The 27,525-nt window shown below is 60.1% G+C and overlaps 1 protein-coding gene across 2 annotated transcripts in view; it reads right to left on the bottom strand.

The window, feature by feature from the left end:
- EFTUD2 (elongation factor Tu GTP binding domain containing 2) overlaps window positions 1-27,525 on the bottom strand; it is a 42,829-nt gene that overhangs the window by 14,938 nt on the left and 366 nt on the right. For both annotated transcript variants that reach the window (XM_054176584.1, XM_054176585.1), the window contains exons 2-18: window positions 27,410-27,515; window positions 25,991-26,156; window positions 25,676-25,754; window positions 23,709-23,784; window positions 23,398-23,463; window positions 21,685-21,720; window positions 19,379-19,469; window positions 16,697-16,779; window positions 12,241-12,407; window positions 8,017-8,141; window positions 6,390-6,453; window positions 5,655-5,745; window positions 4,659-4,794; window positions 3,668-3,795; window positions 2,257-2,450; window positions 2,025-2,136; window positions 324-464 (exon numbers count right to left, since the gene is read on the bottom strand). In XM_054176584.1, coding sequence (XP_054032559.1) covers window positions 324-464; window positions 2,025-2,136; window positions 2,257-2,450; window positions 3,668-3,795; window positions 4,659-4,794; window positions 5,655-5,745; window positions 6,390-6,453; window positions 8,017-8,141; window positions 12,241-12,407; window positions 16,697-16,779; window positions 19,379-19,469; window positions 21,685-21,720; window positions 23,398-23,463; window positions 23,709-23,784; window positions 25,676-25,754; window positions 25,991-26,156; window positions 27,410-27,514 — 1,860 coding nt within the window. In that variant the 5' untranslated portion in view covers window position 27,515. The remainder of the gene's footprint in view (window positions 1-323; window positions 465-2,024; window positions 2,137-2,256; window positions 2,451-3,667; window positions 3,796-4,658; window positions 4,795-5,654; window positions 5,746-6,389; window positions 6,454-8,016; window positions 8,142-12,240; window positions 12,408-16,696; window positions 16,780-19,378; window positions 19,470-21,684; window positions 21,721-23,397; window positions 23,464-23,708; window positions 23,785-25,675; window positions 25,755-25,990; window positions 26,157-27,409; window positions 27,516-27,525) is intronic.

Here is a 27,525-nt window from a genome sequence, read left to right as displayed (position 1 = left end):
GGCACTGCTGGCTCCTGGTCAGTGACTGCCAACCAACAGCCCCAGGGCCCTCTCAGAGGTGCAGCACTAGGTGATGCTCAGAGCAGCCCCAGGAAAGCTTCCCCAGCCCCTTGCAGCAGGAGGTGCTGAGGTGCTCTGCAGAGAGCTGCTGCCCTGGGGGCCAAGGCTCTGCTGGATCTACAGTTTGCTACTTCCAGGCGATTCATGAGATCAGCTGCAACAGCATGGAAAGAACCCAGGACAAACAAAAGCCACAGTGAGCCAAAGGAGTGAGCCTGCAGCTGAGTGGCCCCCAGGAGAGGGCAGGGAGGGAGCTGCAGTACCTTGGTGGTGAGCGAGGGGTAGCTCTTGTTGACCTTGCGGAGCCCGTCCAGCATCTTGGGGAGCTCTGAGGGGTTCACTGGCTCCACAGCTATCTTGATGACAGATGTGGTGTTGAACTTCAAAGGACGGAAGATCTGAGCCTGCAAGCAGGTGAGGACAAGGAGCTGAACCTCTGCCTGCTGAGGTGGCCACTGGAGGCACACACAGCACCTGAAGCCCTTCTCTTTCCCTGGGTGCCTCCTGTGCCAGGGCTCCTCAGCAGCCAAGGTTTCATTAACCTCCCCCCTGGAGCTCTGGGGGTCACAGAACAGAATCACACAACCACCTTGGTTGGATGAGCCCTCTAGGACCATCCAGCCCAACCATTCTCTAACTCTGGCAAGGCTGGGCAAACCCTGTCACCCAAGACCTCATGCCTGCTAGGCCATGGCACCAAGTGCCACATCCAGTGCCCTCTTGAACACCTCCAGGGATGGGGACTCCACCACCTCCCTGGGCAGCACATCCCAATGGCTAACAACTCTCTGTGTGAAGAACTTTCTCCTCACCTCCAGCCTAAACCTCCCCTGGCACAGCTTGAGACTGTGTCCTCTTATTCTGCTGCTGGGTGCCTGGCAGAAGAGCCCAACCCCCACCTGGCTCCAACCTCCCTGCAGGGAGTTGCAGAGAGCAAGAAGGTCTCCCCTGAGCCTCCTCTTCTGCAGGCTAAGCAACCCCAGCTCCCTCAGCCTCTCCTCCCAGGGCTGTGCTCCAGACCCCTCCCCAGCTTTCTTGCCCTTCTCTGGACACCTTCCAGCAGCTCAACCTCTTTCCTGAGCTGAGGAGCCCAGAGCTGGACACAGGACTCGAGGTGTGGCCTAACCAGTGCAGTGTACAGGGGCAGAATGACCTCCCTGCTCCTGCTGGCCACACTCTGCCTGCTGCAGGCCAGGATGCCCTTGGCCCTCTTGGCCCCCTGGGCACACTGCTGGCTCCTGTTCAGCTGCTCTCCACCACTCCCCCCAGGTCCCTCTCTGCCTGGCTGCTCTCAGCCACTCTGCCCCCATCCTGCAGCACTGCCTGGGGTTGCTGTGGCCAAAGTGCAGCCCCTGGCACTGGGACTTGTTGAATGCCATCCTGTTGGCCTCTGCCCAGCTGTGCAGCCTGGCCAGGTCCCTCTGCAGAGCTCTCCTACCCTCTAACAGATCAACTCCTGCCCCCAGCTTGGTGTCAGCTGCACATTTACTGCTGATGGACTCAATGCCCTCCTCCAGATCATCAATGAAGATGTTAAAGAGGCTGGGGCCCAGCACTGCTCCCTGGGGCACAGCACTGGTGCCTGGCTGCCAGCTGGCTGTGGCACCATTCACCACCACTCTCTGGGCTCAGCCTCCAGCCAGTTCCTAACCCAGCTCAGAGAGCTGCTGTCCCAGCCAGGGGCTGACAGCTTGGCCAGGAGTTTGCTGTGGGGGACAGTGTCAAAGGTCTTGCTGCAGTCCAGGCAGAGCACATCCACAGCCTGCCCCACAGCCCCCAGGCAGTCCCCTGGGCATGGAAGGAGCTCAGGTTGGAGAGGCAGGATCCTTCCTAAATCCATGTTGGCTGGACCTGAGCCCTTGGCCATCCCTTGCCCTTCTCTGGGCCCACTCCAGCCCCTCCATGTCTTGGCTGTGTCCCATCACCCTGGGGCCCTGTAAGGCTGGCAGCAGCTCTGCAGTTACCTCCTCATTGCCCCGAGGCTCTGTGACCGTCGCAGTCTTCACTATGGGCTGGTCCACTCCTTCTATCAGCACCCAGTTGCCAGCAGGAACCCTGTTCACCTCGATGTGATACCTAAAGGGCAGGAGAACATCACTGCAGTGCTCCCTGCTGCCAGCCTCAAGCCCTTCCCCAGCAGCAGGGCCCCCAGGTACCTCCTCTCCCAATGGAGCCCAGGGCCAGAGCTCTCCATACCTGGCAACCGAGATCCAGAGGCGGCCAACAGTGCAGATCTGGGAATCCTCCTCATCCTCCAGAGTGTAGTTTTCTCCCAGGACCTTCACAGGCTGCCCAGCATGGATGGTGCCACTGAGCACCCTGCCAAAGGCGTGGAACTGCACCCCATCATCCGTGCTGTACATCTTGGTGGTGTGGCACATCAGGGGCCCCTGCCCGAGAGAGCAAAAAGCCTTCAAAACCTGGGTGAGGAACAGCCCCAGAGCTGCAGGCTCCTGGGTACAGAGGGCTGGATTCAGAAACACTTCTCCTGACCTGCCAAGTCTCATTCACAGAACCACAGAATGGCTCAGCTTGGAAGGGACCTCAGAGATGATCTACTCCAACCTCCCCACCATGGGCAGGGACACCAGCACAGGCTGTCCAAGGCCTCATCCAGCCTGGCCTTAAACACCTCCAGGGAGGAGGCAGCCACAGCCTCCCTGGGCAGCCTGTGCCAGAGTCTCACCACCCTCACACTGAAGAACTTATTCTCTCAGCTCCACTCTAACCCTGCTCTCCCTCAGCTTCAAACCATTCCCCCTTGGCCTGGCTCTAGACACCCTCAGGAAAAGTCCTCCTCTGCTCCCTCCCACTGGAAGTCTCACATGGAGAGCCCTGGAATGACTTTGGTAGAGTCTTCTGCAGCTCTCCCCCCTCCTCTTGGGGAGCAATGAAGAATGGCTGGGGCAAGGCCAGGAGTCCAAATGTCATCTGCTGGCTTCCAAACCAGCTTAGAGCACCCCACAGCCTCCAGAGATCACAGCTCTCAGTCCCATAAGGTCACTCCACACCTGGTGGTCCAGTGACAGTCACCAGTGCCCAGTGTCACTCCTTCAGGGAAGAGATTCATTTTCTCTGCAGACTTCAGAGCAGAAGTCATGGGCAAGTCCCTCAGAAAGCTGCTGGCTGGCGTTGGTGGCTCCAGACAGCTCTGAATGACAGCTCAGGAGAAGCTGCTGGGAGGCTGGAGGGGTTTGAAGGCTTTGCTAGGGAAGGTGCTGACCAGCTAACGTGGGCTGAGTCTCATCTGCTCTGCTCAGCTTTCTCAGAGCTTGGAGAGGGAAAAAAAACCCCACCAAACTTCAAGGAAAAGGGACAAAAAAAGGCAGCAAAAGGACACCAAAATCACCCTGCAGCTCCCACGTGCTCTGAAGTCCTGACCTAGTCCTAGTCCTGCTCTTCACTGTCAACCAAGTTCCTCTCCCAAGGGCTGCCCTGGCAGGCAGCTGAAGGTCCTCAGAGTGAAGAGATTTGTTTGGGTATCGGATGAGAGGTTTCAAAGTGCTGCAAGTCAAATGTGTGCAGCTGGCTGGCTGGGAGGCAGCTGCCCTGTCAAGGCTCTGCCAGGCTTGTGGAGAGGCAGAGCCCAGCAGCAGAGGTTGCTTACGTCAGGGTCGCACTCGCTCATGGCCTCCCCCAGGTCGGAGTCGACGCCGCCGGTGTAGGTGTGCTCGATCTTGGCCTTGGCCCCCACCTTTGGGGAGGGGATGTGCTGCACACACATGTCCACAAAGCCTGCAAAAGCAACACTTCAGCACCACAGGAGTCAGCAGCACAGAGGAGAGAAACAGAATCACAGAACTGGTTTGCTTGGAGAAGACCTCCGAGACCACCCAGTCCAACCAGCAGCCCAACCCCACCGTGGCCACTGAGCCACAGCCCCGGGGGCCATGGCCTCAGGTTTCTTCAGCACCTCCAGGGATGAGGACTCCACCACCTCCCTGGGCAGCCTGTGCCAATCCCTGACCACTCTTGCAGTGAAGAAACTTTTCCCCATCTTCAACCTAACCCTCCCCTGGCACAATTTCAGGCCAGTTCTTCTCATTCTATCAGCTGAGATGAGGGAGCAGAGCCCAACCCCCACCTGGCTCCAGCCTCCTCTCAGGGAGCTGCAGAGAGCAAGGAGGTCTCCCTCAGCCTCCTCTTCTCCAGGCTAAACACCCCCAGCTCCCTCAGCTGCAACTCCCCAGCCCTGTTCTCCAGACCCCTTCCCAGCTCTACTGCCCTGCTCTGGCCCTGCTCCAGCCTCTCAATGTCCTTCCTCCAGTGAGGAGTCACACCAGGATTCAAAGTGTGGCCTCCCCAGTGCCAAGCCCAGGGGCACAATCCCTGCCCTGCTCCTGCTGCCCACAGCATTGCTGCTCCAGCCCAGGCTGCTGGAGGCCTCTAAGAAACCCAAGGCAAAGTCCTGCTGGCTGCAGCTCAGCCACAGCCAGGGGCAAGATGTGAGCAGGGTCTCAAACCATCCCTGGGGCCAAAGGTTCAGCATTGAGAAGGGAGGGATGGAGGTGGACACAACATGGCTGTAACAGCCCCCAGGTGGTGGTGTGGGAGCAGGGCAGTGAGGACACTGTGAGGGGAGGACAAGGGGCAGGGACCTGTGAACTCCCCAAAGAACTTCTTGCAGACGAGGCGCAGCAGGGGTCGGATGTTCAGCTTCAGCTCCTCTTTGGTCAGGTGGATCCCAAGTTCATCCAGAGTCCTGGGCAGGGTGGTGTCCACATCCCCCACCACCTGCAAGACAACAAACACCACTCTCAGCTCTGCTGAGGGGGTCCAAGCCTGTGCAGTGCAGCTTCACAGAGCAGCCAGCATCCTCGGGGCTCTTGACCTGCTGTGGTTTAGAGCTCACAAAGGAACTGGCTGCAGACATCACTGGGCTGATACCAGAGGGCACTAGAAAGGGGGAAGGCAGTTAAGGAGTTGCTCACTATAGCTCTGCATCCCCAAACCCCATCCCTGAATCCCAGCATGGTGAGGTTGGAAGGGACCTCTGGACATCATCCAGCCCAAGCCCTGCTCCAGCAGGGCACCCACAGCAGCTTGCCCAGGAGCACAATGGCCAGGGGGGGTTGGAAGCTCTCCAGAGAAGGATGCTCTGGGCAGCCTGCTCCAGGGCTCCAGCACCCTCAAAGTCCAAAGAAGTTCTTCCTCCTGGGTTCCAGTTTGTGCCCATTGCCCCTTGTCCTGTCCCTGGACACCACTGAGCAGAGTCTGGCCCCAGCCTCTTGCCCCTCACCCTTTAGCCCTTCCTGAGTATCAATCAGCTCCCCTCTGGGGCTGCTCTTCTCCAGGCTCTCAGCCCCAGGGCTCTCAGCCTTTCCTCCTGTCAGAGATGCTTCAGGCCCCTCAGCATCTTCAGAGCCTCCCCTGGACTCTCTCCAGCAGTTCCCTGCCTCTCTTGAACTGGGGAGCCCAGGCAGAGCAGAGGGGGAGGAGAACCTCCCTCAGCCACCAATCTGATCTTCAGTCTGTGAAGATCCCACTAAAGAATGGGGCAGAGGAGTTCCACAGGCACCAGGCACACCACCCCACCTCCAGCTCTTGGCTGCTCCTCTCTGGAGCTGTGGGCAGGAGAATGAACTACCACAGACCTGAGCCAGGATCTTGTAGAGGGGCTCCAGGATGAACTCCACAAAGCTGCGCTGGGAACTGCTGGTTGGAGCCTTCTTGGTGAACTTGCGCCTGTGGGGAGACCAAAGCAGAGCCAGGGGGATGGTCACCTCCTGTCCCTGCTGCTCCAGCCTCCCTGCAGGGAGCTGCAGAGAGCAAGGAGCTCTCCCTCAGCCTCCTCTTCTCCACACTGGATCCCCCCAGCTCCCTCAGCCCTCCTCTAGCCCAGGAGCTCCAGGCCCTTCTCCAGCCTGGCTGCCCTGCTCTGGACAGGCTCCAGCCCCTCAGTGTCCTTCCTGGAGTGAAACCCAGAGCTGAGCACAGCACTGAGCTGTGGCCTCCCCAGTGCTGAGCACAGGGGGGTGGTCACCTCTTGGCCCTGCTGCCCACCCTGCTTCTGACCCAAGCCAGGCTGCCATTGGCCTTCTTGGCCCCCTGGGCACTGCTGGCTCCTGGTCAGTGACTGCCAACCAACAGCCCCAGGGCCCTCTCAGAGTTGCAGCTTCGAGCACTAAGCCATGCTCAGAGCAGCCCCAGGAAAGCTTCCCCAGCCCCTTGCAGCAGGAGGTGCTGAGGTGCTCTGCAGAAAGCTGCTGCCCTGGGGGCCGAGGTTCTGCTGGAAGGGACCCTGAGTGGTCACCTAATCATCTGGTTTAGCAGGGAAAGGAGGGGGAAATCCAGGCATAAAACCACAGCCACTGGAAGAGGCCTCTTACGTCTTCGGGTTGAAGTAGATGTCCCCCCAGAGCCGCTTCGCAAACTCCTGGTAATTGATGTCTCCTGAAGGCAAAAAGCAAAGGCCAAGTCTCTCAGCTGTCACTGCTTTACTCTCACCTTGCAGCTCTTTGGGCTTTGGAAACAGCCCTGAGGATTCAATTTAACAGGGCAGTGCTGGAGAGTGAACAAACGATTAAGCCCTGAGCCGGGGAGAGCAGGCAGAGAAGGGGCAGGGAACAGCCCACTGAGGCTGACCCCACAGCCTGGGGGCTCCCAGACCCCTCAGAACACTTCACCTCTCAGCTACACACAGGGTTAGAGCTGAGAAGAGCCTGGCTGGCCAGACACCATGCTGCAGGAACCCACTGGCATCTCTTTGTCCTCCAGACACTGTGACCTGCTGCTGCGGTGCCAAGGTGCCAGGATGGTTGATACCCCTCAGGCATTTTCTGCCTTGCTGCACATCTCCAGGTCCTTTTGCCTGTTTCAGCTGGGGCACTAAGCACCCAAGTGCTGAGGGAGCAGAGAGGTGCTTGGCTGTCAGGGTGAATTCACACAGAGGACAGCAGCAGGGATCACTTGCAGCAGTTTCCCAACAAGCTTTTGCTGTGGGCAGATGAGCAGGCAGCAGAAATTTCATGGTGGCTGCAGCTTTGACAGTTAAGCTCCCTGGAACTCAGGGCAGCTGCAGTGTGGTGGCTGCACATCAAACCCCTCATGGCCACAATCAACTGTTTCTGACTTGGAGCACTCATCCAGCTCATCCCTGCCCCACAGCCCCCACCCCCTGCGCCTGCACCCTCACCAGGCCCCCAGGGAGGGGGCACCACCCCAGCAGGCACCGAGTTAAAGCTGCTGCATCCACAGAGCCTCCACCATTTATGCCTCCAAAGTCCTGGGGACACATGAGAGTCCTGCCACATCAGTCCCTGACCTCTACCACTTCACCCTCCCTTGGGCTAAGTTCTTCAGCAGAGCCAGGCCAGCTGCTCTGCACCATCCTTCTCCCCTGCCCATGGCTCCTGCAGCTCAGCCCCAACTCCCCAGCGTCACACTTCAAAAGCCTGGGCTGTGCAGCTGGCTCAGGCCAGCAAAAAGCCCACTTCTACAAGTGGCACATTGCCTTGAGTGGCCACCTGGGGAGCAGAAAATTAAATCAAAGCCAGAAGAAGAGAGTTTCTTAAAAAAGAAAGAGGGCAAGAGTGCAAAACCTTGTGGGCCAAGCTTGTGCCTGGCTGCAGCTGAGTCTCAGACTCTGGAGACTCCTCTGAAGCCAGGCAGAACTTAACTGCTTTGGCTCCAAGCTGTGGTGATGAGGCAAAAGCACAAAGCCTTCAGCTGCCATGGCTGGGCTTGGCTTTACTGCTTAGGAGGATGTATAAAATATTGGCTCCTGACTCAAGAAACATTCACCAGGAGGAACTCTCCAGCTGAAAACAAGCTGGAAGTGTAAGCTTGCTGTTAAACCACCCAGGGCTCAGACTTTCAGCACTTCTCCACTCCTAGACATTCAAGAGCCTCCTGAGTGCAGTGAAAAGTCAAAGCTGAATGGCTTAAAAAAGCCTCAGCAGAAAAAGGTTAAGGAATGAGCTGCTGGAGTGCAGGAGGTGCCTGGCTAATCCTCACCATATGTGTCTGCATAAATCTTTGCAAAGGATCCCAGCGTGAAGCAGATGCTGTACTGCGAGCTGGAGAAGCACACGTTGCCCAGGAGGGGAGACAGGATGAGGTTCTCATCAGTGGAATACATGCTGAGAGGAGACAGAGAAAACATCCCATCAGTGGTAGGAACACCAGGGCAGACACTAAAATCCACCTCCCACCTCAAACAGCAAAGCAGGCAGAAGGCCTCCACAGTGCCAAGCGAGCGCCTGGGAGCAGGCTGCGGCGTGAGCGCCGCCGGGGCTCCGGGCTCAGCATCGTGGTGGCTCTCACAGTACCACAGAGTCACCAAGGTTGGAAGAGACCTTGAGGATCATCGAGTCCAACCTGTCCCCACAGACCTCATGGCTAGACCATGGCACCAAGTGCCACATCCAATCCCTTCTTGAACACCTCCAGGGATGGGGACTCCACCACCTCCCTGGGCAGCACATCCCAATGCCGAACGACTCGCTCCGTGATGAACTTTCTCCTCACCTCGAGTCTAAACCTCCCCTGGCACAGCTTGAGACTGTGTCCCCTTGTTCTGGTGCTGCTTGCCTGGCAGAAGAGACCAACCCCTTCCTGGCTACAACCACCTTTCAGGTAGTTGTAGAGGGCAAAGAGGTCACCCCTGAGCCTCCTCTTCTCCAGGCTAAGCAACCCCAGCTCCCTCAGCCTCTCCTCCCAGGGCTGTGCTCCAGACCCCTCCCCAGCTTTCTTGCCCCTCTCTGGACACCTTCAAGTCTCTCAATGTCCTTCCTAAACTGAGGGGCCCAGAACTGGACACAGGACTCAAGGTGTGGCCTAACCACTGCTGAGCACAGGGCACAAGGACTTCCCTGCTCCTGCTGGCCACACTATTCCTAATGCAGGCCAGGCTGCCCTTGGCCTTCTTGGCCCCCTGGGCACACTGCTGGCTCATGTTTAGGCAGCTGTCAATCAGCACCCTCAGGTCCCTCTCTGTTTGGCAGCTCTCCAGCCACTCTGACCCCAGCCTGTAAAGCAGCTCAGCTGCAAAGCAGGGCTGGGCAAAATATACTTCAAGACCTAGAACTGGACAAATTGTGGGGTTTGACAGGGAGAGTTTTCCTTACCCTAACAAAAACAGGCAGCCAAGTTGGTCAGCCAAGCAAGGGTTGTTTCACTTGGAAGAGACCTTCAAGGTTACAGAGTCCAACCCTTAAGCCAGCACTGCCAGGGCACCACCAAACCATGGCCCTCAGCACCACACCTCAGGGAACTGTTAGGGTTGGAAGGGACCTCAAGGATCATCCAGTTCCAACACCTCTGCCATGTGCAGGGACACCTCACACCAGAGCAGGTTGCTCACAGCCACATCCAGCCTGGCCTTCAAAACCTCCATACCTCTGAAACCCCTCCAGGGATGGGGACCCTGCCCTGGGCAGCCTGGGTCAGGCCTTGACAACCCTCAAGGGAAAGAAACTGTTCCCAGTGTCCAACCTAAACCTCCCCTGGGGCAACTTGAGGCTGTTTTGGCTGGGATGGAGTTAATGTGCCAGGAATTGGCAGAGTGCTGTGCTTTGGATTCAGGACGAGAGCGATGCTGCTACCACCTCATGTTTGCAGCTGTTGCTAAGCAGTGCTCCTAACAAGCCAAGGACCTTTCAGCTCCTCATACCCTGCCAGCAAGGAGGCTGGAGGGGCACAAGGAGCTGGGAAGAGACACAGCCAGGACAAGCTGACCCTAAGTGGCCCAAGGGATATTCCAGACCATACAGAGTCACAGAAACTGGGGGGAAAGCTGGCCAGGAGCTGCTGCTTAGGACCTGGCTGGGCATTGTGTCCAGGTCTGGGCTCCCCAGTTCAACATGGACAGGGAAATGTTGGAGAGAGTCCAATGGAGGCTGCAAGGATGCTGAAGGGACTGGAACATGTCTGATGGGGAAAGGCTGACAGCCCTGGGGCAGTTTAGCCTGGAGAAGAGAAGGCTGAGAAGGGATCTGATCAATGTATAGAAATATCTAAGAGGCAGGCGTCAAGAAGGGGCCAGGCTCTTGTCAGTGGTGCCCAGAGACAGGACAAAGGGCAATGGGCACAAACTGGAACCCAGGAAGTTCCACCTCAATATGAGGGAAAAATTCTTTGGTGTGAAGCTGCTGGAGCCCTGGAGCAGGCTGCCCAGAGAGGTTGTGGAGTCTCCTTCCCTGGAGGATTTCAAGAGCCCTCAGGATGTGCTCCTGTGTGACCTGCCCTGGCTGACCCTGCTCTGGCAGGGAGGGTTGGACTGGATGGTCTCTGGAGGCCCCTTCCAACCCCCACCCTGCTCTGAGTCCCTGCTCAGTCAGCAGGCAGTGAGCAGTCAGTGTGTGCCTCCCTTCCTCCGTGTGTTCCATTCTGCTGCTCTGATCATTATCACCATTAGCTTTCTTTTCTTCCTTTCCTCTCCTATTCAACTGCCTTTAACTCAACCCAGGAGTTTCGCTTCTTCTGCCCCAGCCCTGCTGTGGGGGTGGTGAGTGAGCAGCCATGTGGTGCTTAGCTGCCAGCTGGGGGGAAAGCAGAGCAATAAAGTAGGGATGGATTTGAATCCAAACAGTTTTAATGAGCCCACAAGCAAGCTGGACAGGATAAATACCCTGCTTGATGCCAGCAGCACAGAGGCATGGGGGAGAGCTTGTGTGCAAATCCACACTCATTTGAAGGGGAGATGCTGCTCAGAAATCCCTGGATGCAGAAGCAGCCCCCAGAACTGATGCACTGCTCCTGTGAAAGCTGAAGATGGCTCTCCCTGCTCAGAGGAGATCTGTCCACAGCAATATCAGTCTCTGGTTAGGGGTTGGGGCAGGGAGCTCTTATTGGTTTTATAACTCATTAGGAGCCTGAGACATCTCAGCCTGCAGTTTGGGAGGCTGCCCAGAAGATTTCAGTGTATTTGAGACATCTGGAAGCCCAGAAGTTCCCTGCTCTGGTGACATGTCCACCAGTCCTGCCTTGTAATAGGAGACAAAAAGAGCTGAAGCACAAAACCTGTCAGGGAGAGCTGTTCTGCCAAACTCAGACTCCTGGAAAGGTTTGGGTTGGAAGAGACCTTTCAGATCAAGTCCAACCAGCACTGCCAGGCCAGCACTAAACCAAATCCCTCTGCAGAGCTCCATGGCTCTTCAATCCCCCCAGGGATGGGGACTCCACCACTGCCCTGGGCAGCCTGGGTCAGGCCTTGACAACCCTTTCAGGGCAGAAATTGTTCCTCATGGCCAACCTGAACCTCCCCTGGCACAACTCAGGGATGCTTCCCTTTGTCCTCTTGCTTGTTACTTGGGAGAACAAACCAACCAGTTCAGCACATTGGCTGAGGAACCATTTCCAGTGGTTCCTCCTGTCTCAGGAAGAGAGACAGAGGTCTACTGGTGAGAGTCCAATGGAGAGCTAGAAGGGTGATGAAGGGATTCAAACACCTGGGGCTGTCAGGAGAAGTCTGGAGAAGAAAAGGCTGAGAGGGGATTTGATCAATGTCCATAAATATCTGAGGGGTGGGGGTCAGGATGAAGGTGCCAGGCTCTTTGTGGTGGTGCCCAGTGCTAGGACAAGGAATAACAGACACAAGATGGAACCCAGGAGGATCCAGCTCAACATGAGGAGAAACTTCTTTGCTGTGAGGGTGATGGAACCCTGGAGCAGGCTGCCCAGAGAGGTTTTAGAGCCTCCTTTTCTGGAGGATTTCAAGACCCAGCTGGATGTGTTCCTCTGTGACCTGCCCTGGGTGACCCTGCTCTGGCAGGGGGCAGGACTGGATGATCTCTGGAGGTCCCTTCCAGCCCCTCCATTCTGTCTGTAACTGTGCTCAGCTGCTTACAGGACAGCTACCCAGAGTACCTGTGCCACAGGAGAGCAGATCTCCACCTGCTCAGATGAGCACCATGATGCTGCTTGTTCTGGCTGTGTGTGGAGACTTCCCTGTGCTGAAGACACAGGCAGGAAGCAGAGGAAAGCCAGGCACCAGCTGAAGGTCTGGTGGCTGCTGAGGTGATGGCAACAGGAGGCTCTGACCTCAGCCAAGCCCTTTCCCACTGCTTTCAGTGCTTTGGGAGTAACTCCACGGCTCACCCTCCCTGGCAGGAGCCTTTCCCCACCCCATTCCTTCACAAACACTCCAGGAATCTGTGATTTTCAATGATTCAGCATCTCAGCAGACACACAGAGAGGAGCAGCAGCAGCGGAGCAGGGCAGCAGGCAGCAGCCCCCTACCTGATCAGGCCGTTGACCTCGTCCACGATGTGCCGCAGTTTGTAGTAGGCGTCCGTGGGGGGCAGCTTGAGCTCCAGGATCAGCCTGTCGATCTTGTTGATGCACACAGTCACTGCCAGCCTCTCCTGCACTGCATGCTTGATCAGCCTCTCTGTGTTCAGCATCACCTGCAGGGACAGCAGCACAGCCCCCCTAGCCGAAGCCCTCCACCAAGGGCGCGAGAGGCAGCGCGGGGAGCCTCAGGCGCGGGGCCGAGCCGAAGCGCAGCGGCCTGGGTGCCAACCCGACCGAGTCCCTGGCATCCTGCCCCTTGGGCACCTCTGCCACAACCAACCTGCTCAGTCTGAGGGCTCAGGAGGATGCAGATGCAAGGAAGCCAGGTCACAGCCTGCAGGCCCCACGCACCGCAGCAGCCCGCATGCCCAGGCTGGGGGCCACTCTCCTGGCGCCGCCTGCAAACTGCTCGCTGCCCAAACTGCTCGCTGCCCACAGCGCTCCCTGCCCACACTGCTCGCTGCCCACAGCGCTCCCTGCCCACACTGCTCGCTGCCCACTGCGCTCGCTGCCCACAGCGCTCCCTGCCCACAGCGCTCCCTGCCCACAGCGCTCCCTGCCCACAGCGCTCCCTGCCCACACTGCTCGCTGCCCACACTGCTCGCTGCCCACAGCGCTCCCTGCCCACACTGCTCGCTGCCCACAGCGCTCCCTGCCCACACTGCTCCCTGCCCACACTGCTCCCTGCCCACAGCGCTCCCTGCCCACACCGCTCCCTGCCTAAACTGCTCGCTGCCCACACCGCTCGCTGCCCACAGCGCTCCCTGCCCACACTGCTCCCTGCCCACAGCGCTCCCTGCCCAAACTGCTTGCTGCCCACAGAGCTCCCTGCCCACACTGCTCGCTGCCCACACTGCTCCCTGCCCATACTGCTCCCTGCCCACAGCGCTCCCTGCCCACACCGCTCGCTGCCCACACCGCTCCCTGCCCACACTGCTCGCTGCCCACTGCGCTCCCTGCCCACACCGCTCCCTGCCCATACCGCTCCCTGCCCACAGCGCTCCCTGCCCACACCGCTCCCTGCCCACACCGCTCCCTGCCCACTGCGCTCCCTGCCCACACCGCTCGCTGCCCACACCGCTCCCTGCCCACACCGCTCCCTGCCCAAACTGCTCCCTGCCCACAGCGCTCCCTGCCCACAGCGCTCCCTGCCCACAGCGCTCCCTGCCCACACCGCTCCCTGCCCACTGCGCTCCCTGCCCACACCGCTCGCTGCCCACACCGCTCCCTGCCCACACTGCTCCCTGCCCAAACTGCTCCCTGCCCACACCGCTCCCTGCCCACAGCGCTCCCTGCCCACTGCGCTCCCTGCCCAAACTGCTCCCTACCCACACTGCTCCCTGCCCACAGCGCTCCCTGCCCACACTGCTCCCTGCCCACACTGCTCCCTGCCCACAGCGCTCCCTGCCCACAGCGCTCCCTGCCCAAACTGCTCCCTACCCATACTGCTCCCTGCCCACAGCGCTCCCTGCCCAAACTGCTCCCTGCCCACACTGCTCCCTGCCCACAGCGCTCCCTGCCCACACTGCTCGCTGCCCACAGCGCTCCCTGCCCAAACTGCTCCCTGCCCACAGCGCTCCCTGCCCACACTGCTCCCTGCCCACACCGCTCCCTGCCCACACTGCTCGCTGCCCACACTGCTCCCTGCCCACAGCGCTCCCTGCCCACACTGCTCCCTGCCCACAGCGCTCGCTGCCCACACCGCTCCCTGCCCAAACTGCTCCCTGCCCACAGCGCTCCCTGCCTAAACTGCTCGCTGCCCACACCGCTCCCTGCCCACACTGCTCCCTGCCCACAGCGCTCGCTGCCCACTGCGCTCCCTGCCCAAACTGCTCCCTACCCACACCGCTCCCTGCCCAAACTGCTCGCTGCCCACAGCGCTCCCTGCCCACACCGCTCCCTGCCCACACCGCTCCCTGCCCACACCGCTCCCTGCCCAAACTGCTCGCTGCCCACAGCGCTCCCTGCCCACACTGCTCGCTGCCCACAGCGCTCCCTGCCCACACTGCTCGCTGCCCACAGCGCTCCCTGCCCACACTGCTCGCTGCCCACAGCGCTCCCTGCCCAAACTGCTTGCTGCCCACAGAGCTCCCTGCCCACACTGCTCGCTGCCCACACTGCTCCCTGCCCATACTGCTCCCTGCCCACAGCGCTCCCTGCCCACAGCGCTCCCTGCCCACACCGCTCCCTGCCCACAGCGCTCCCTGCCCACAGCGCTCCCTGCCCATACCGCTCCCTGCCCACAGTGCTCCCGGCCCACACTGCTCCCTGCCCGCAGCACTCCCTGCCCGCAGCACTCCCTGCCCACACTGCTCCCTGCCCACAGCGCTCCCTGCCCACACCGCTCCCTGCCCACACCGCTCCCTGCCCACAGCGCTCCCTGCCCACACCGCTCCCGGCCCACACCGCTCCCTGCCCACACCGCTCCCTGCCCACACTGCTCGCCGCCCACAGCGCTCCCTGCCCACAGCGCTCCCTGCCCACACTGCTCGCCGCCCACACCGCTCCCTGCCCATACTGCTCCCTGCCCACACCGCTCCCTGCCCAAACTGCTCGCTGCCCACACTGCTCCCTGCCCACAGCGCTCCCTGCCCACAGCGCTCCCTGCCCACACTGCTCCCTGCCCACACCGCTCCCTGCCCACACCGCTCCCTGCCCACACCGCTCCCTGCCCAAACTGCTCGCTGCCCACACTGCTCCCTGCCCACAGCGCTCCCTGCCCACACTGCTCCCTGCCCACACCGCTCCCTGCCCACACCGCTCCCTGCCCACACCGCTCCCTGCCCACAGCGCTCCCTGCCCACAGCACCCTCCAAAAACTCTTCACCCCGAAAGCTGAACCATCCCAGCCTCTGTGCTAAGGCAGGGGCAATGACTGCAGAGGCATTGATTCTGAAGGTACCCCCCAGGAGAATCACAGAATGCCAAGGGGCCTCGGAAGCTCATCCAGTCCAACCACCCTGCCAGGGCAGGGCACACAGGAGCACATCCAGGTGGGGTTGGAAAGTCTCCAGAGAGGGAGACTCCACAGCCCCCCTGGGCAGCCTGCTCCAGGGCTCTGTCACCCTCACAGGGAAAAATACTTTTCCTCCTGTTTCCATGGCACTTCCTCTGCCTCAGCTTCCACCACTGCCCCTTGGGCTGGCATTGGGCAGCAGAGCCTGGCTCCAGCCTCTGGGCACTCACCCTGCACAGCTCGATCAACATGAATGAGGTGACCCTCAGGCTCCTCCTCTCCAGGCTAAAGAGCCCCAGCCCAGCTCCCTCAGGCTCTCCTCCTAAGGAAGATGTTCCACTCCCCCATCGTTTTGGTGGCTCTGCACTGGACTCTTTCAAGCAGTTCCCTGAGGTCCTTCTTCAACTGAGGGGCCCAGAACTGGACACAATATTCCAGCTGCAGCCTCACCAGGGCAGAGCAGAGGGGGAGGAGAATCTCTCTTGACCTACTAACCACAGCCCTTCTAATCCACCCCAGGATGGCATTGGCCTTCTTGGCCACCAAGCACATTGCTGGCTCATGGTCAACCTCCCATCCACCAGGATCTCCAGGGCCTCTTCCCCTTCACTGCTCTCCAACAGCTCAGTCCCCAAAACCTATGCTGCTCCATGGGGCTGCCCAGGGCAGGAGCTGGCACTCCCCAACATGGGGCTGCCCAGGGCAAGAGCTGGCACTTCCCAATGTGGGGCTGCCCAGGGCAAGAGCTGCCCAGGGCAGGAGCTGGCACTCCCCAACATGGGGCCACCCAGGGCAGGAGCTGGCACTCCCCGCCATGGGGCTGCCTGTGGCAGGGGCTGCCCAGGGCAGGGGCTGGCACTCCCCACCATATGAGGCTGCCCAGGGCAGGGGCTGGCACTCCCCAACATGGGGCCACCCACGGCAGGAGCTGGCACTCCCCGCCATGGGGCTGCCTGTGGCAGGGGCTGCCCAGGGCAGGAGCTGACACTCCCCCCATGGGGCTGCCTGTGGCAGAGGCTGCCCAGGGCAGGGGCTGGCACTCCCCACCATATGAGGCTGCCCAGGGCAGGGGCTGGCACTCCCCAACATGGGGCCACCCAGGGCAGGAGCTGGCACTCCCCGCCATGGGGCTGCCTGTGGCAGGGGCTGCCCAGGGCAGGGGCTGGCACTCCCCAACATGGGGCCACCCAGGGCAGAAGCTGGCACTCCCCGCCATGGGGCTGCCTGTGGCAGGGGCTGCCCAGGGCAGGAGCTGACACTCCCCCCATGGGGCTGCCTGTGGCAGAGGCTGCCCAGGGCAGGGGCTGGCACTCCCCACCATATGAGGCTGCCCAGGGCAGGGGCTGGCACTCCCCCCCATGGGACTGCCTGTGGCAGGGGCTGCCCAGGGCAGGGGCTGGCACTCCCCACCATATGGGGCTGCCCAGGGCAGGAGCTGGCACTCACCCCCTCAGCTGCATCGATGAAGAGCACCACGCCGTCGGAAATGCGCAGGCCTGCGGTCACCTCGTCAGAGAAATTGACGTGGCCTGCCCAGAGACAGAGAGGTGGTGAGAGGCAGAGCCAGGCACCAGCAGCAGAGGGGGTGGCAAGCTGCCCCTCTGCTCTGCAGCCTGCTCTGGCCAGGGCACCCAGCAAGGCAGAGCACAGCCAGCCTCCTGCTCAGCCAGGGCCCCGGGAGCAGCTGGCAGGGCTGGGGGCAAGGATTTGTTCCAGCTTTACTGCTATTTTTTGGGAACAACAACAACAACTCATTTCACAGGCACTGCTCCTCACATTTCTTACTGTTTTTCTCACAGCTCAGTGCAAGCACTTGAGGAAAAGAAGGAAGATGAATTCTCACCAAGAAACAACAGATGCTTCTCCCTCTCGTCTCCTCCTGTGCTCTAACCTCCCTCATCTTGAGCTGTAACTCAACAGATGCATCCCAAGAGCCTCTCCCCCAAAGTCTGCCTGTGGATCTTACCAGGAAAAAGTTCTTCCCAGAAAGAGTTGTTTGCCATTGGAATGTGCTGCCCAGGGAGGTGGTGGAGTCCCCATCCCTGGAGGTGTTCAAGAGGGGCTTGGATGTGGCACTTGGAGCCATGGTTCAGTTGTCAGGAGGTGCTGGGTGACAGCTTGGACTTAATGAGCTCTGAGGTCTTTTCCAGCCTTGGTGATTCTATGGTTCTAGGAGCTGATTGCCCCCCACTGGAGCTCATCAGAGGCTAGAGGGAGCTTGCTGAGAGCCTCACTGTAGGGCACCAGCACCTGAGAGCTGCAGAGTCCCTGCTGTGCACGGCCAGAGCTGGACAGCCCAGCCCCACAGTGCTTCTCTGCACTGGAGTGGAACATCTCCAGCCCCATCAGCCCTCCATGAAACACAACCCTGACAGCACCACAGCTGGAAGAGACTCCAGAGGAATGAGCTCAGCTAAAGGCTCAGGACCAGCCTGGAATCACAGAACTGTTGACATTGGAAGAGACCTTTGATATCCTCAAGCCCAATTGCTCACCCAGAGTCCCACCACTGCTAAGCCACTGCCACTGTACCATAGCCCTCAGCACCACATCCAGGTGGCCCTTAAACACCTCTAGGGATGGAGACTCCACCACCTCCATGGGCAGCCTGGGACAGTGCCTGAGAACCCTTGCAAGGAAGAAAATCTTTCCTCATCTCCAACCTGAACCTCCCCTGGCACAACCTGAGCTTATTTCCTCTCATCCTGCCACTTGCTGCTCCTGCAATCCCCTTGATGCACTTTTGCCTCCAGAGGCACCTACAAAATCCACAAGGAATGGGTTTCCCATTGTGAAAGGAAACTTCCCAGGGTTTCATTGCCCCTAAATGCCACTTGCAGCTGAACCTGTGAGGTTGCAGGGCACAGACTCTTCTCCTGCTTTCCTGAGAGCCCACCCCAGTCCCCCAGCACAGCTCCCTGAAGGTCCCCATCCCACTGCTCTGTTCCTGTCCCCAGCACTATCCAGAGAGCCAAAGATGTTCATTGATCAGACAAACCTCAGCCCACATGGCCAGGTCTCTGCTCCCTGCACCAAGCTGCTCATCACAGAACCATCTTGGTTGGAATCCTCCTGGCCAGCCATTCTCCAGCTCTGCCAAGGCTGGGGCTAAGCCATGGCCCTCAGCACCACAAACCTGCAGCTCTGAAACGCCTCCAGGGGTGGGGATTGAACCAGCTCCCTGGGGAGCCTGTTCCACTGCTGGAGAACCCTTTCTGGGCAGATGTTTCTTCTGAAGTCCTACCTAAACCTCCCTTGGTGCAACTTGAGGCCATTTCCTCTCACCTTGTGACTTGTCACTAGGGCAAAGAGCCCAACCCCCAGCTCCCTGCAGCCTCCTCTCAGGAGCTGCAGAGAGCAATGAGGTCTCCCTCAGCCTCCTCTTCTCCACACTGAACACCCCCAGCTCTCTCAGCTGCTCCTCTCCAGCCCTGCTCTCCAGACCCTTCCCCAGTTTCATTCCCCTTCTCTGGCCCTGCTCCAGCCTCTCAATGTCCTTGCAGTGAGGAGCCCAAAACTGAACCCACTGTGGCCTCCAGTGCCCAGCCCAGGGGCACAATCCCTGCCCTGCTGCCCACACCTTTGCTGCTCCAGCCCAGGCTGCTGGTGGCCTTCTTGGCCACCTGGGCACACCCTGGATCACCTTCAGCCACTGCTGACAAACTCCCCTAGGTCTTTTTCCAGGCACCCCCAGGTGAGTTCCCAGCCACTCTGCCCCCAGCCTGGAGCCTCCCTGGGGCTGTTGTGACCCAGGTGCAGCACTCAGCACTTGGAGTTGTTGAATCTCCTCCCAGTGGCCTCAGGCCCTGGATCCATCCTGGCCTCTGCAGAGCCTCCTACCCTCCAGCAGATCCCCACTGGCACCCAGCTTGGTGTCATCTGCAGGCTCCCTGGGGGTGCCCTGAGCTCCTCTCCCAGAGCATTGCTAAAGACATCCAACAGAGCTGGCCCAGCCCTGAGCCCTGGGGACAGCTCCTGGGAGCAGCCCCCAGCTGCATTCAGCTCCCTTCCCCAGCACCCTCTGGGCTCAGCCAGCAGCCAGTGCTTGACCCAAGGAAGCCTCCACCCAGCCAAGCCAGCAGCAGGCAAGGGGATGCCAAACCAGGCCTTGGAGGATCACACAATCACCTGGAGTGTCGATGATGTTGAAGAGAAAGGACTTCCCCTTGGTGTCTGGCAGGACGATGGTCACTGGGGTGCTCTTGATCCCCACCCCCCTCTGCAAGACAGGAGAGCAGGTGAGCTGTTAGCAGGGGGAGCAAACATCACCATGTGGAGATCTGAAAGGCTCAGAGTCACAGAATGGTTTGGAAGGGAAGTTCAGGAGCATCCAGCTCCACCCCCCAGCCATGGGCAGGGACACCTCCCACCAGCACAGGCTGCTCAGGGCCTCATCCAGCCTGGCCTTGAACACCCCCAGGCAGGGGACAGCCACAGCCTCCCTGGGCAGCCTGTGCCAGAGTCTCCCCAACCTCACTCTCAACAATTCCTTCCTCCTCTCCAGTCTCAGTCTCCCTTCTCCCAGCTCAAAGCCATTGTTCCACCTTCTGGCACTCCCAGCCCTTGTCCCAAGTCCCTCCCCAGCTCTCCTGGAGCCCTTCAGGTACTGGAAGGCTGCTCTGAGGCCTCCCTGGAGCCTTCTCCTCCCCAGGCTGAACAGCCCCAGCTCTCCCAGCCTGTCCCCACAGGAGAGGTTCTTCAGTCCTTTGATCATCTTCATGGCCTCCTCTGAACCTACTCCAGCAGTTCCATGTCCCTCTTATAGAAGATGACCAAAGGAAAATCAGAAAGCTGGAAAGAAAGAAAACCTCCAGGCAGGATCACCCTCAGAGTGCTGCAGCACCCAGCCCAGCTCCTCCATCCAGACTGGCCCTGCCTGCTGAGCCACCATGGCACAATCCCTGCCTCATTCTGGCTGAGGCTGTCCAACATGCAACACCAAGGGCAGCTGAGGTGGCTCTGCCTGTGCCTCTGCCCTTCTGCTGCTGTCAGAGGATACCTCAAAGCAGAAGATCTGATCACCCAGAGGATAAAGCAGAGCATTAAGATGAAGAGAAGGAAATGTTTCCCAGGGCTGGGCTGGTCATGGCAATATTTAGCAAGTAGGACAAAATCAGCCTCCCATTCACAGCAAACCACAGAGCACCCAGCCAGGAGCTCCTGTCAGAGGGAGCTCAGAGATGGTTATTTTGAAACCAGGCCTTCTCCTCAGCCACCTCTGCTGCAAAGCTCTTCCACCTCTTTCTCTCAAAGCAAGCAGGAGCTGCCCATACACTGGGATACACAAAATGGTTTGGGTGAGAAGGGACCTTAGAAGCCCATCTAGAACAACCCCCTGGCAGCCAGCAGGGACATCTGCAGCTAGGGCAGGCTGCTCACAGCCCCAAACAGCCTCCCCTGCAATGGTGCCAGGGATGGGGCAGCTCCCACCCCTCTGGGCAGCCTGGGTCAGGCTCTCAGCATAAAGAACTTCTGCCTTGGATGCAAACTCCAGCACAGGAGGTTCCACCTCAACATGAGGAAGAACTTCTGCACTGTGAGGGTCCCAGAGCCCTGGAGCAGGCTGCCCAGAGAGGTTGTGGAGTCTCCTGCTCTGGAGCCTTTCAAGCCCTGTGTCTGGATGTGTTCCACTGCAACCTGTCCTGGATTCTATGGTGCTGCTCTGGCAGGGGGCTTGGACCCAAAGACCTCCAGAGGTCCTTTCCCACTCCTAACATCCTCTAATCTTTCAGTTTACAACCATCACCCTTAGTCCTATCACTACCTGCTCTTGCATAAAGTCCCTCTCTGGTTTTCTTCTGGCCCCTCTCTAAATACTGAAAGGCCACCACAAGGCCTCCCCAGAGCCTTCTCCTGGCTGAACAATTCACAGAATCACCAAGGTTGGAAGAGACCTCAAGGATCATCAAGTCCAAGCTGTCCCCACAGACCTCATGACTAAACCATGGCACCAAGTGCCACATCCAATCCCCTCCTGAACGCCTCCAGGGCTGGGGACTCCACCACCTCCCTGGGCAGCACAATCCACAGGTAACAACTCTCTCTTTGAAGAACTTTCTCCTCACCTCCAGCCTAAACCTCCCCTGGCACAGCTTGAGACTGTGTCCTCTTGTTCAGGTGCTGCTTGCCTGGGAGAAGAGACCAACCCCCACCTGGCTCCAGCCTCCCTGCAGGGAGTTGGAGAGAGCAAGAAGGTCTCCCCTGAGCCTCCTCTTCTGCAGGCTAAACAACCCCAGCTCCCTCAGCCTCTCCTTGTTCCAACTCTCTCAACCTGGCCTCACAGCAGAGGTGCTCAGGCCCTCCCCTGGGCTCACCCCAACAAATCAAGATGTGGAAGACACCAAAAGATGGAAGAGGAAATTGCCTACAGCAACTGTGACAAAGCAGGGCACAGGTGCATAGGAATCCCTGCCTGCTGTCCAAGGCTCACTCACCTCTTGCTCTGTGAACAAGATGTCAGTGTAGCAGAGCTGCAAAGACAAAACAAGAGTCAGGACCCCAGGTTTTGGCACTAAGGTTAAGAGGGGACAGCACCCCAGAATCCCAGCGTGGCAGGGGGCAGAAGGGACCCCTGGGCATCACCCAAGCCCAATCCCCCAGCTAAAGCAGGACACCCACAGCAGCTTGCCCAGGGCCCAGGTGGGTTTGGAATCCCTCCAGAGGAGGAGACTCCACAACCACTCTGCTGGGCAGCCTGCTCCAGGGCTCCAGCACCTTCATACCAAAGAGGTTTCTCCTCATGTTCACAAATAACTCTTTCCACGTGGTTAAGGTGCCAAGGAAGTGACAGAGACAGAATTAGGACTGAGCTCTGGCTCCCCAGTCCCACTTCTCATTCTCAAACCACACTTTCCCCACCTACAGCCACCCTCCCTCCACGTGCCAAGGCCACCCTGTGCCCCCCCAGGCACCCGAAGCAACCTGCCCCTGGCACTGCTGGCAGCTGTGCCCTGCCCCAGCCCCCAGGCCCTGACCTCAGTGGCACCTACCAGGAGTGCAGGCTGCCAGCCTCAGCCAGCAGCCCTGGGCCCTTGGGCTGCAGGGGCCTGGAGCCCCCCTGACTGGCAGCACAGCCAGGGCCTTGTGAACCAGCAGGATGCCCTCTCAGTGCCCAACTGAGTGCTGCCCTGGGGCCCTCCCTGTGGGTTTGGGGACCCCTCCCTGGCTGGGGGACTCCTGTGTGGATGGCTGCAGCTCTGTGGGGAGGGAGGGTGGGCAGGAGGCACAGGGCTGGGGGATGGGCAGCAGTGGGCTGAGCTCTCCTGGGCATGGGCTGCTGAAGAGAAAAAGCCAAGCAGAAGGGGCAACCCTGTGTGCCACTTGCCCTGGCACAGGTTGTGCACCCTCCTCTGGCACGTAGCTGCCCCAGGGATGACCTCTACCAATGTGGGGCCAGGGCTTGGCTTACAGAGGAGTGCCTGCCCTCTCAAGTGGGATTTGGCTCCTAGAGATCCAATCCCATGGGATCATCTCTCCTGGAAATGGCAGCAGGGAAGGTTTCCAGGCACAGCAACTGAGAGCCTTAAGTGCCTCTTGTCAGGCCTGAAGCTGCCTCCACCAGGTCTTTGCTGCTGCCTCTGCTCCCCGAGGTGCTGCCCTGGCAGGGCTGCCCTGGCAGCATCTGCTGCTGTCTCTGCCCCAATGTCCTGGCAGAAGGAAGCTCTTGTGGAAGGTCTCCTGAGGGAGGCTGCCTGTGCTGTGTGCCTGAGGCCCTGAGTGCTGCCCTGGGGCCCTCCCTGTGGGTTTGGGGACCCCTCCATGGCTGGGGGACTCCTGTGTGGATGGCTGCAGCTCTGTGGGGAGGGAGGGTGGGCAGCAGGCACAGGGCCAGGGGATGGGCAGCCAGCCTGGTGCCTCAGCACCAGTGCCAAAGGCTTAACAGTGCCAACTGATAATGCTGCCCCTGCCTGGGCACAGGCTGAGGCCGCGAGCAGCCTGGCTGCTTACTGGCAGCTGAGGCCAGGGTCCTGAGCTTGCTCTCCCCCAGCCTGCACTCTAGGGGCTCAGCACCCAGCTCAGCAAGCTCTGGCTCCCCAGTCCCACTTCTCCTCAGCCTCAAACCACACCTTCCCCACCTACAGCCAGCCTCCCTCCGCCTGCCAAGGCCACCCTGCGCCCCCAGGGCAGCAGGCCCCCTGCTCACTCACGTCCTGGTCGTAGCGCTTCCGGATCTCTGGGTGGGTTTGCTCTATCAGGCAGTCAACAAAACAAGTCTGCAAAACATCGGCCCCGGGGGCAGGAGGGGGCTCAGGGCACACAGGCAGGGACAGGCACAAGCCCTCCCCTCCGGCACCGGCGCCGCGCCGCTCCTCCGGGCCACGGCGGGGCGGAGGAAAACCTCCCGGTGCCCGGGCCGGCAGAGGAGCGGCAGAGGCTGCCCCTGAGAGCCGGGGGGCGAGGGCAGAAGCCTGGCCCGGGCCCTGCCCGCTGCCCCCCGCGCGGGGGGCACCCCCGGTACCTTGCCGTGGTGCAGGTGCCCGCACAGAGTCACGTTCCGGATCAGCTCCGAGTTGTCCATCAGATCCGCCAGGAAGCTGCAGCAACCAAACACAAAAGGCTGTTGGAGCCTTCTGCTGTGTCTAAGAAAAGGAGGTGCTGCTGCAGCCTGGCTCCCTCTCCAAGGTGCCCCCTGAGCCCCCTCCCAGCTCTCGCTCTGCCGCTGCCCTGCGTTGGCAGAATCCTACTCCCAGGCGCGGAGGAGCAGAGAGTTGGAGGCCTTGGCAGATGGCAGTGGGTGGAGGATATGGAGCCGGCAAAGATGCCAGCAAGGCACAACTAGGCAAGCTTCTGCTTCCCTTCTAGGCAGCCTCAGGTGCTGCAAAGCTTCCACTCAGGCAGGGGCAGGCCCCCAGGTACGCCACAGAGCTGGGAACCAGCCCCGCCCCGGGGCCGCAGAGGCAGCCACAGGGCCCTGCACACCTGCTGGGCTCAGGCACCGCAGCACAGAGGTCCTCAGGGGCTGCAGGGAACAGCAAGGGAACCGACAGGGCTTAGGATCAGCAGCTGAGCTGCCCAAGGATGGCTCAGTCACTCCTGCACCACCCTGGCCCAAAGCTCAGGGACACCTGAATGGCCCTGGGGCAGAACAGGAGGCTGTCAACCAGGGCCCCACTGCTGCAGCTCTGCCCAAACCAAGGGCTGCCAGAGAATCTCCTTTGACACAGCTCTGAGCTCACTCACCTGGGACCTTCTCAACGTCCAACACTTTGATGAAGAGCTAAAGGACACCCAGATCAATAGCAGTGCTGATTGAAAGCTTCCCACTGCTCTCCAAACAAGGCTAAATGGGAAATCGATGCCTTGCTCACAGCTTTCTGGCAGAGCCTCACAAGGACTTCTCTGGGCCCCACCCTAACCACTGAGGCCACAAAGAGCACCAAGAGGAATCCATCCCAGGCAGAAGCAGCAGAGGACACCAGGCTCAGGAGAGCAGCAGGTCATGAAGAGTGCAGCTGATGGACTGAGAGCCCCAGGGGCTGCTCTTTGGGCTCTACCTGGCTGTGCCTAAAGCCTCTCTGCTCAATGAACAGACCAAGAGCACCAGGGGACAGCCCTGAGCAGCAGCTGTCCCACTCAGGTCCTCAGCACACCAGCAGCCAACCAGGTGAACAACAGCTCCAGGGCAAAGATGTGGCTGGAAAGGAAAAGGACCCAAAAGGATCCTTGGGGACAGCAGAGGGAGGCCCAGGCTGGCTCTGTCTGCACACAGGGAGCTGCTGCTCTTGGCCTCTGTGCCTGGAGATGACCTTCAGCAACTGGAAAGAGCTCTGACTGGTCAGCAAGCGGAGGATGGAAAGGGCCCAGTGAGCCCCAAGGGCAGCTCAGCCTGGGTCATGCTCAGCCAGAAGGCAGCACACAGAGGCACTGCCCAGGGAGGGTGCAGAGCCCTGCACCCAGCAACCAGAGCAGAGGTTGATGTGAGATAGCACAGCTGGGCTGAGGCCTCCCCAACCTTGGGGGAGAGCTGAGCTGAGTTTAAGTCTGCTTGGATTGTTTTCCAGGCACTGACTGTGTAAATATTTCTGGAGCCAGTCAGCCAAAGGCCCTCAGCAGATCTTCACCACCAGGGCTTCCCAGCAGCAACTTCCCAGCAGCTGCTGGGGGAAGATTTACCTCTTTCACCACATGGTGCTGCATGACTTGGAGGGAAAACAGCTGTGAGATGCTTCCTGTTGTACTTTCTGCCCCTCCTCTTTGGTTCACAAGCTGGCAAACAGCTGCACCCAGCACCGTGGCTGCTGCCAGGGAGAACCAAAGCCCCCAGACCTGCCTGCTCCACACAGCTCCCCCCACGCTGCCTCCCACCTTGGCCTGCAAGCCACAAGGGAGGGAACAATGAATTCCCTCCAGCATCCCAGAAGTGACCCTGGGAGCCTCAGCACAGAGGGCTGGAGCCTGTGTGCAGCTCCCACCCCTCCCACTTACTCCATCTCATAGACAGTGACCGGCAACGTCTGCTCCATCAGAGAGAACTTCTTGGTCTTCACAGGCTTGATGATAGGCTCTGAGAGGAGAGGAAGAGCAATCAGCCAGAGACCCTCACCCCAGCAGGCTCAGGAGCAGGCACAGGCAACGAGGACTTGTGCAGATGAAACCAAGAGCCTGCGGGTCCCTGAGGCCGAGAGGGGAACCGAGAGGGCAATAAAACCAGCAGGAGGATGGGAGGGGAAGTTGCCTTCTCCAAGGAGCCCTCAGCAGTCTTCTCCTTCCACACCCAGCTCCTGCTCCCTCAGCACTCACCTGTCAGGGGCTGGGTGTCCTCCTCTTGCACGATTGTCTCCACCTCGGGCCCATAGACCTCCTCAGCAGTGGGGTAGTATTTCTTATCCTCATGCAGCACCACCTCCATCCCAGGGTGGTCCTCATCGTGGTCCCCCATATCCTCATCATCGTCATCATCCTCCAGCTGCAACCAACAGCCACAGTCAGCTGCTGCCAGCACCAGGCTGCTCTACCAACACAGCCACAGAGTGCCCGGGGCTGGAAGGGACATTAAAGGTCACCAAGCTCTGGCCCCCTGCCAGGGCAGGGACACCTCCTGCTAGAGCAAGCTGCTCGAGAGGATGAAGGCTCAGTGTTGGGTGGTGAAAGAGACACAACCCAGCTGGGGAGCACCAAACCTGGCCGGGGAGCACCAAACCCGGCCGGGGAGCACCAAACCCGGCCGGGGAGCACCAAACCCGGCCGGGGAGCACCAAACTCGGCCGGGGAGCACCAACCCGGCCGGGGAGCACCAAACCCGGCCGGGGAGCACCAAACCCGGCCGGGGAGCACCAAACCCGGCCGGGGAGCACCAACCCCAGCCGGGGAGCACCAAACCCGGCCGGGGAGCACCCAACCCAGCTGGGGAGCACCAAACCCGGCCGGGGAGCACCAAACCCGGCCGGGGAGCACCAAACCCGGCCGGGGAGCACCAAACCCGGCCGGGGAGCACCAAACCCGGCCGGGGAGCACCAAACCCGGCCGGGGAGCACCAAACCCGGCCGGGGAGCACCCAGCCCCAATGAGGGAGCGCCCAGCCCTGCCCGGGGAGCAGCCCTGCTGGGGGAGCACCCAGCCCTGGCCAGGGGAGTGCCAAGTGAGCAGCAGCTCCCAATGAGGACTCGCAGCCACTCCTGCCCCTTGCTCACTCACACAGCAGAGCCACAGCCCTGGGCAGGCTCAGACACCACTGCAGGACCAGGAGACCACGAGGGGCTCCGACGGCTCTCAACTGCTTCCCCCATGGTGGCCTTGCAGCCTCTGATGCCCTCCCTGCTCTCTGCAGAGTCTTGCTCTGCCTTCAGCACTGAGGAATCCACCTCCCACAGCCTGCAGCAGCACCAGCACAAGTCACCAAAGCCCTGAAGACCTCAGGGAGCAGACACTGATCCTCCACTTGATGGAGCACAAACAACACCACTCAATGCAGCCTGAGCTACAGAAGGGCCAGCTGGAACCATGCTTGGCAGGACCAAGTCCACTCTGGTCTTCAGGACTCAAACTCCAGCAGTGGGCAGAGCCTTGCTGCAGAACCAGAGCCTGGCAGGGACAGGGATCCCTGGCAGCTTGTGCAGAGCGAGGGCTCAGCCCTGCTCCCGCGGGGGCTACAGGGCAGGATGAGTCTGCACCAGTCTCCCCTGGGATGCTGCCCCCAGCCCGTCCCTTCCCACCCCTCACCTCATCCAGATCTTTCGACTCTCTGCCCAATTCGTCGTCGTCATCGTCGGAGTCCAGCTCGGGCCCGATGTAGTTCCCAAACTCATCGTACAGGTCGGTGTCCATGCTGGGGGTGG

This window comes from Dryobates pubescens, chromosome 36 (genome assembly GCF_014839835.1).
Source record: "Dryobates pubescens isolate bDryPub1 chromosome 36, bDryPub1.pri, whole genome shotgun sequence".
Classification (NCBI taxonomy): domain Eukaryota; kingdom Metazoa; phylum Chordata; class Aves; order Piciformes; family Picidae; genus Dryobates; species Dryobates pubescens.
Note: the sequence above shows the minus strand (reverse complement) of the source record. Positions and strands in the feature narration are given on the sequence as shown.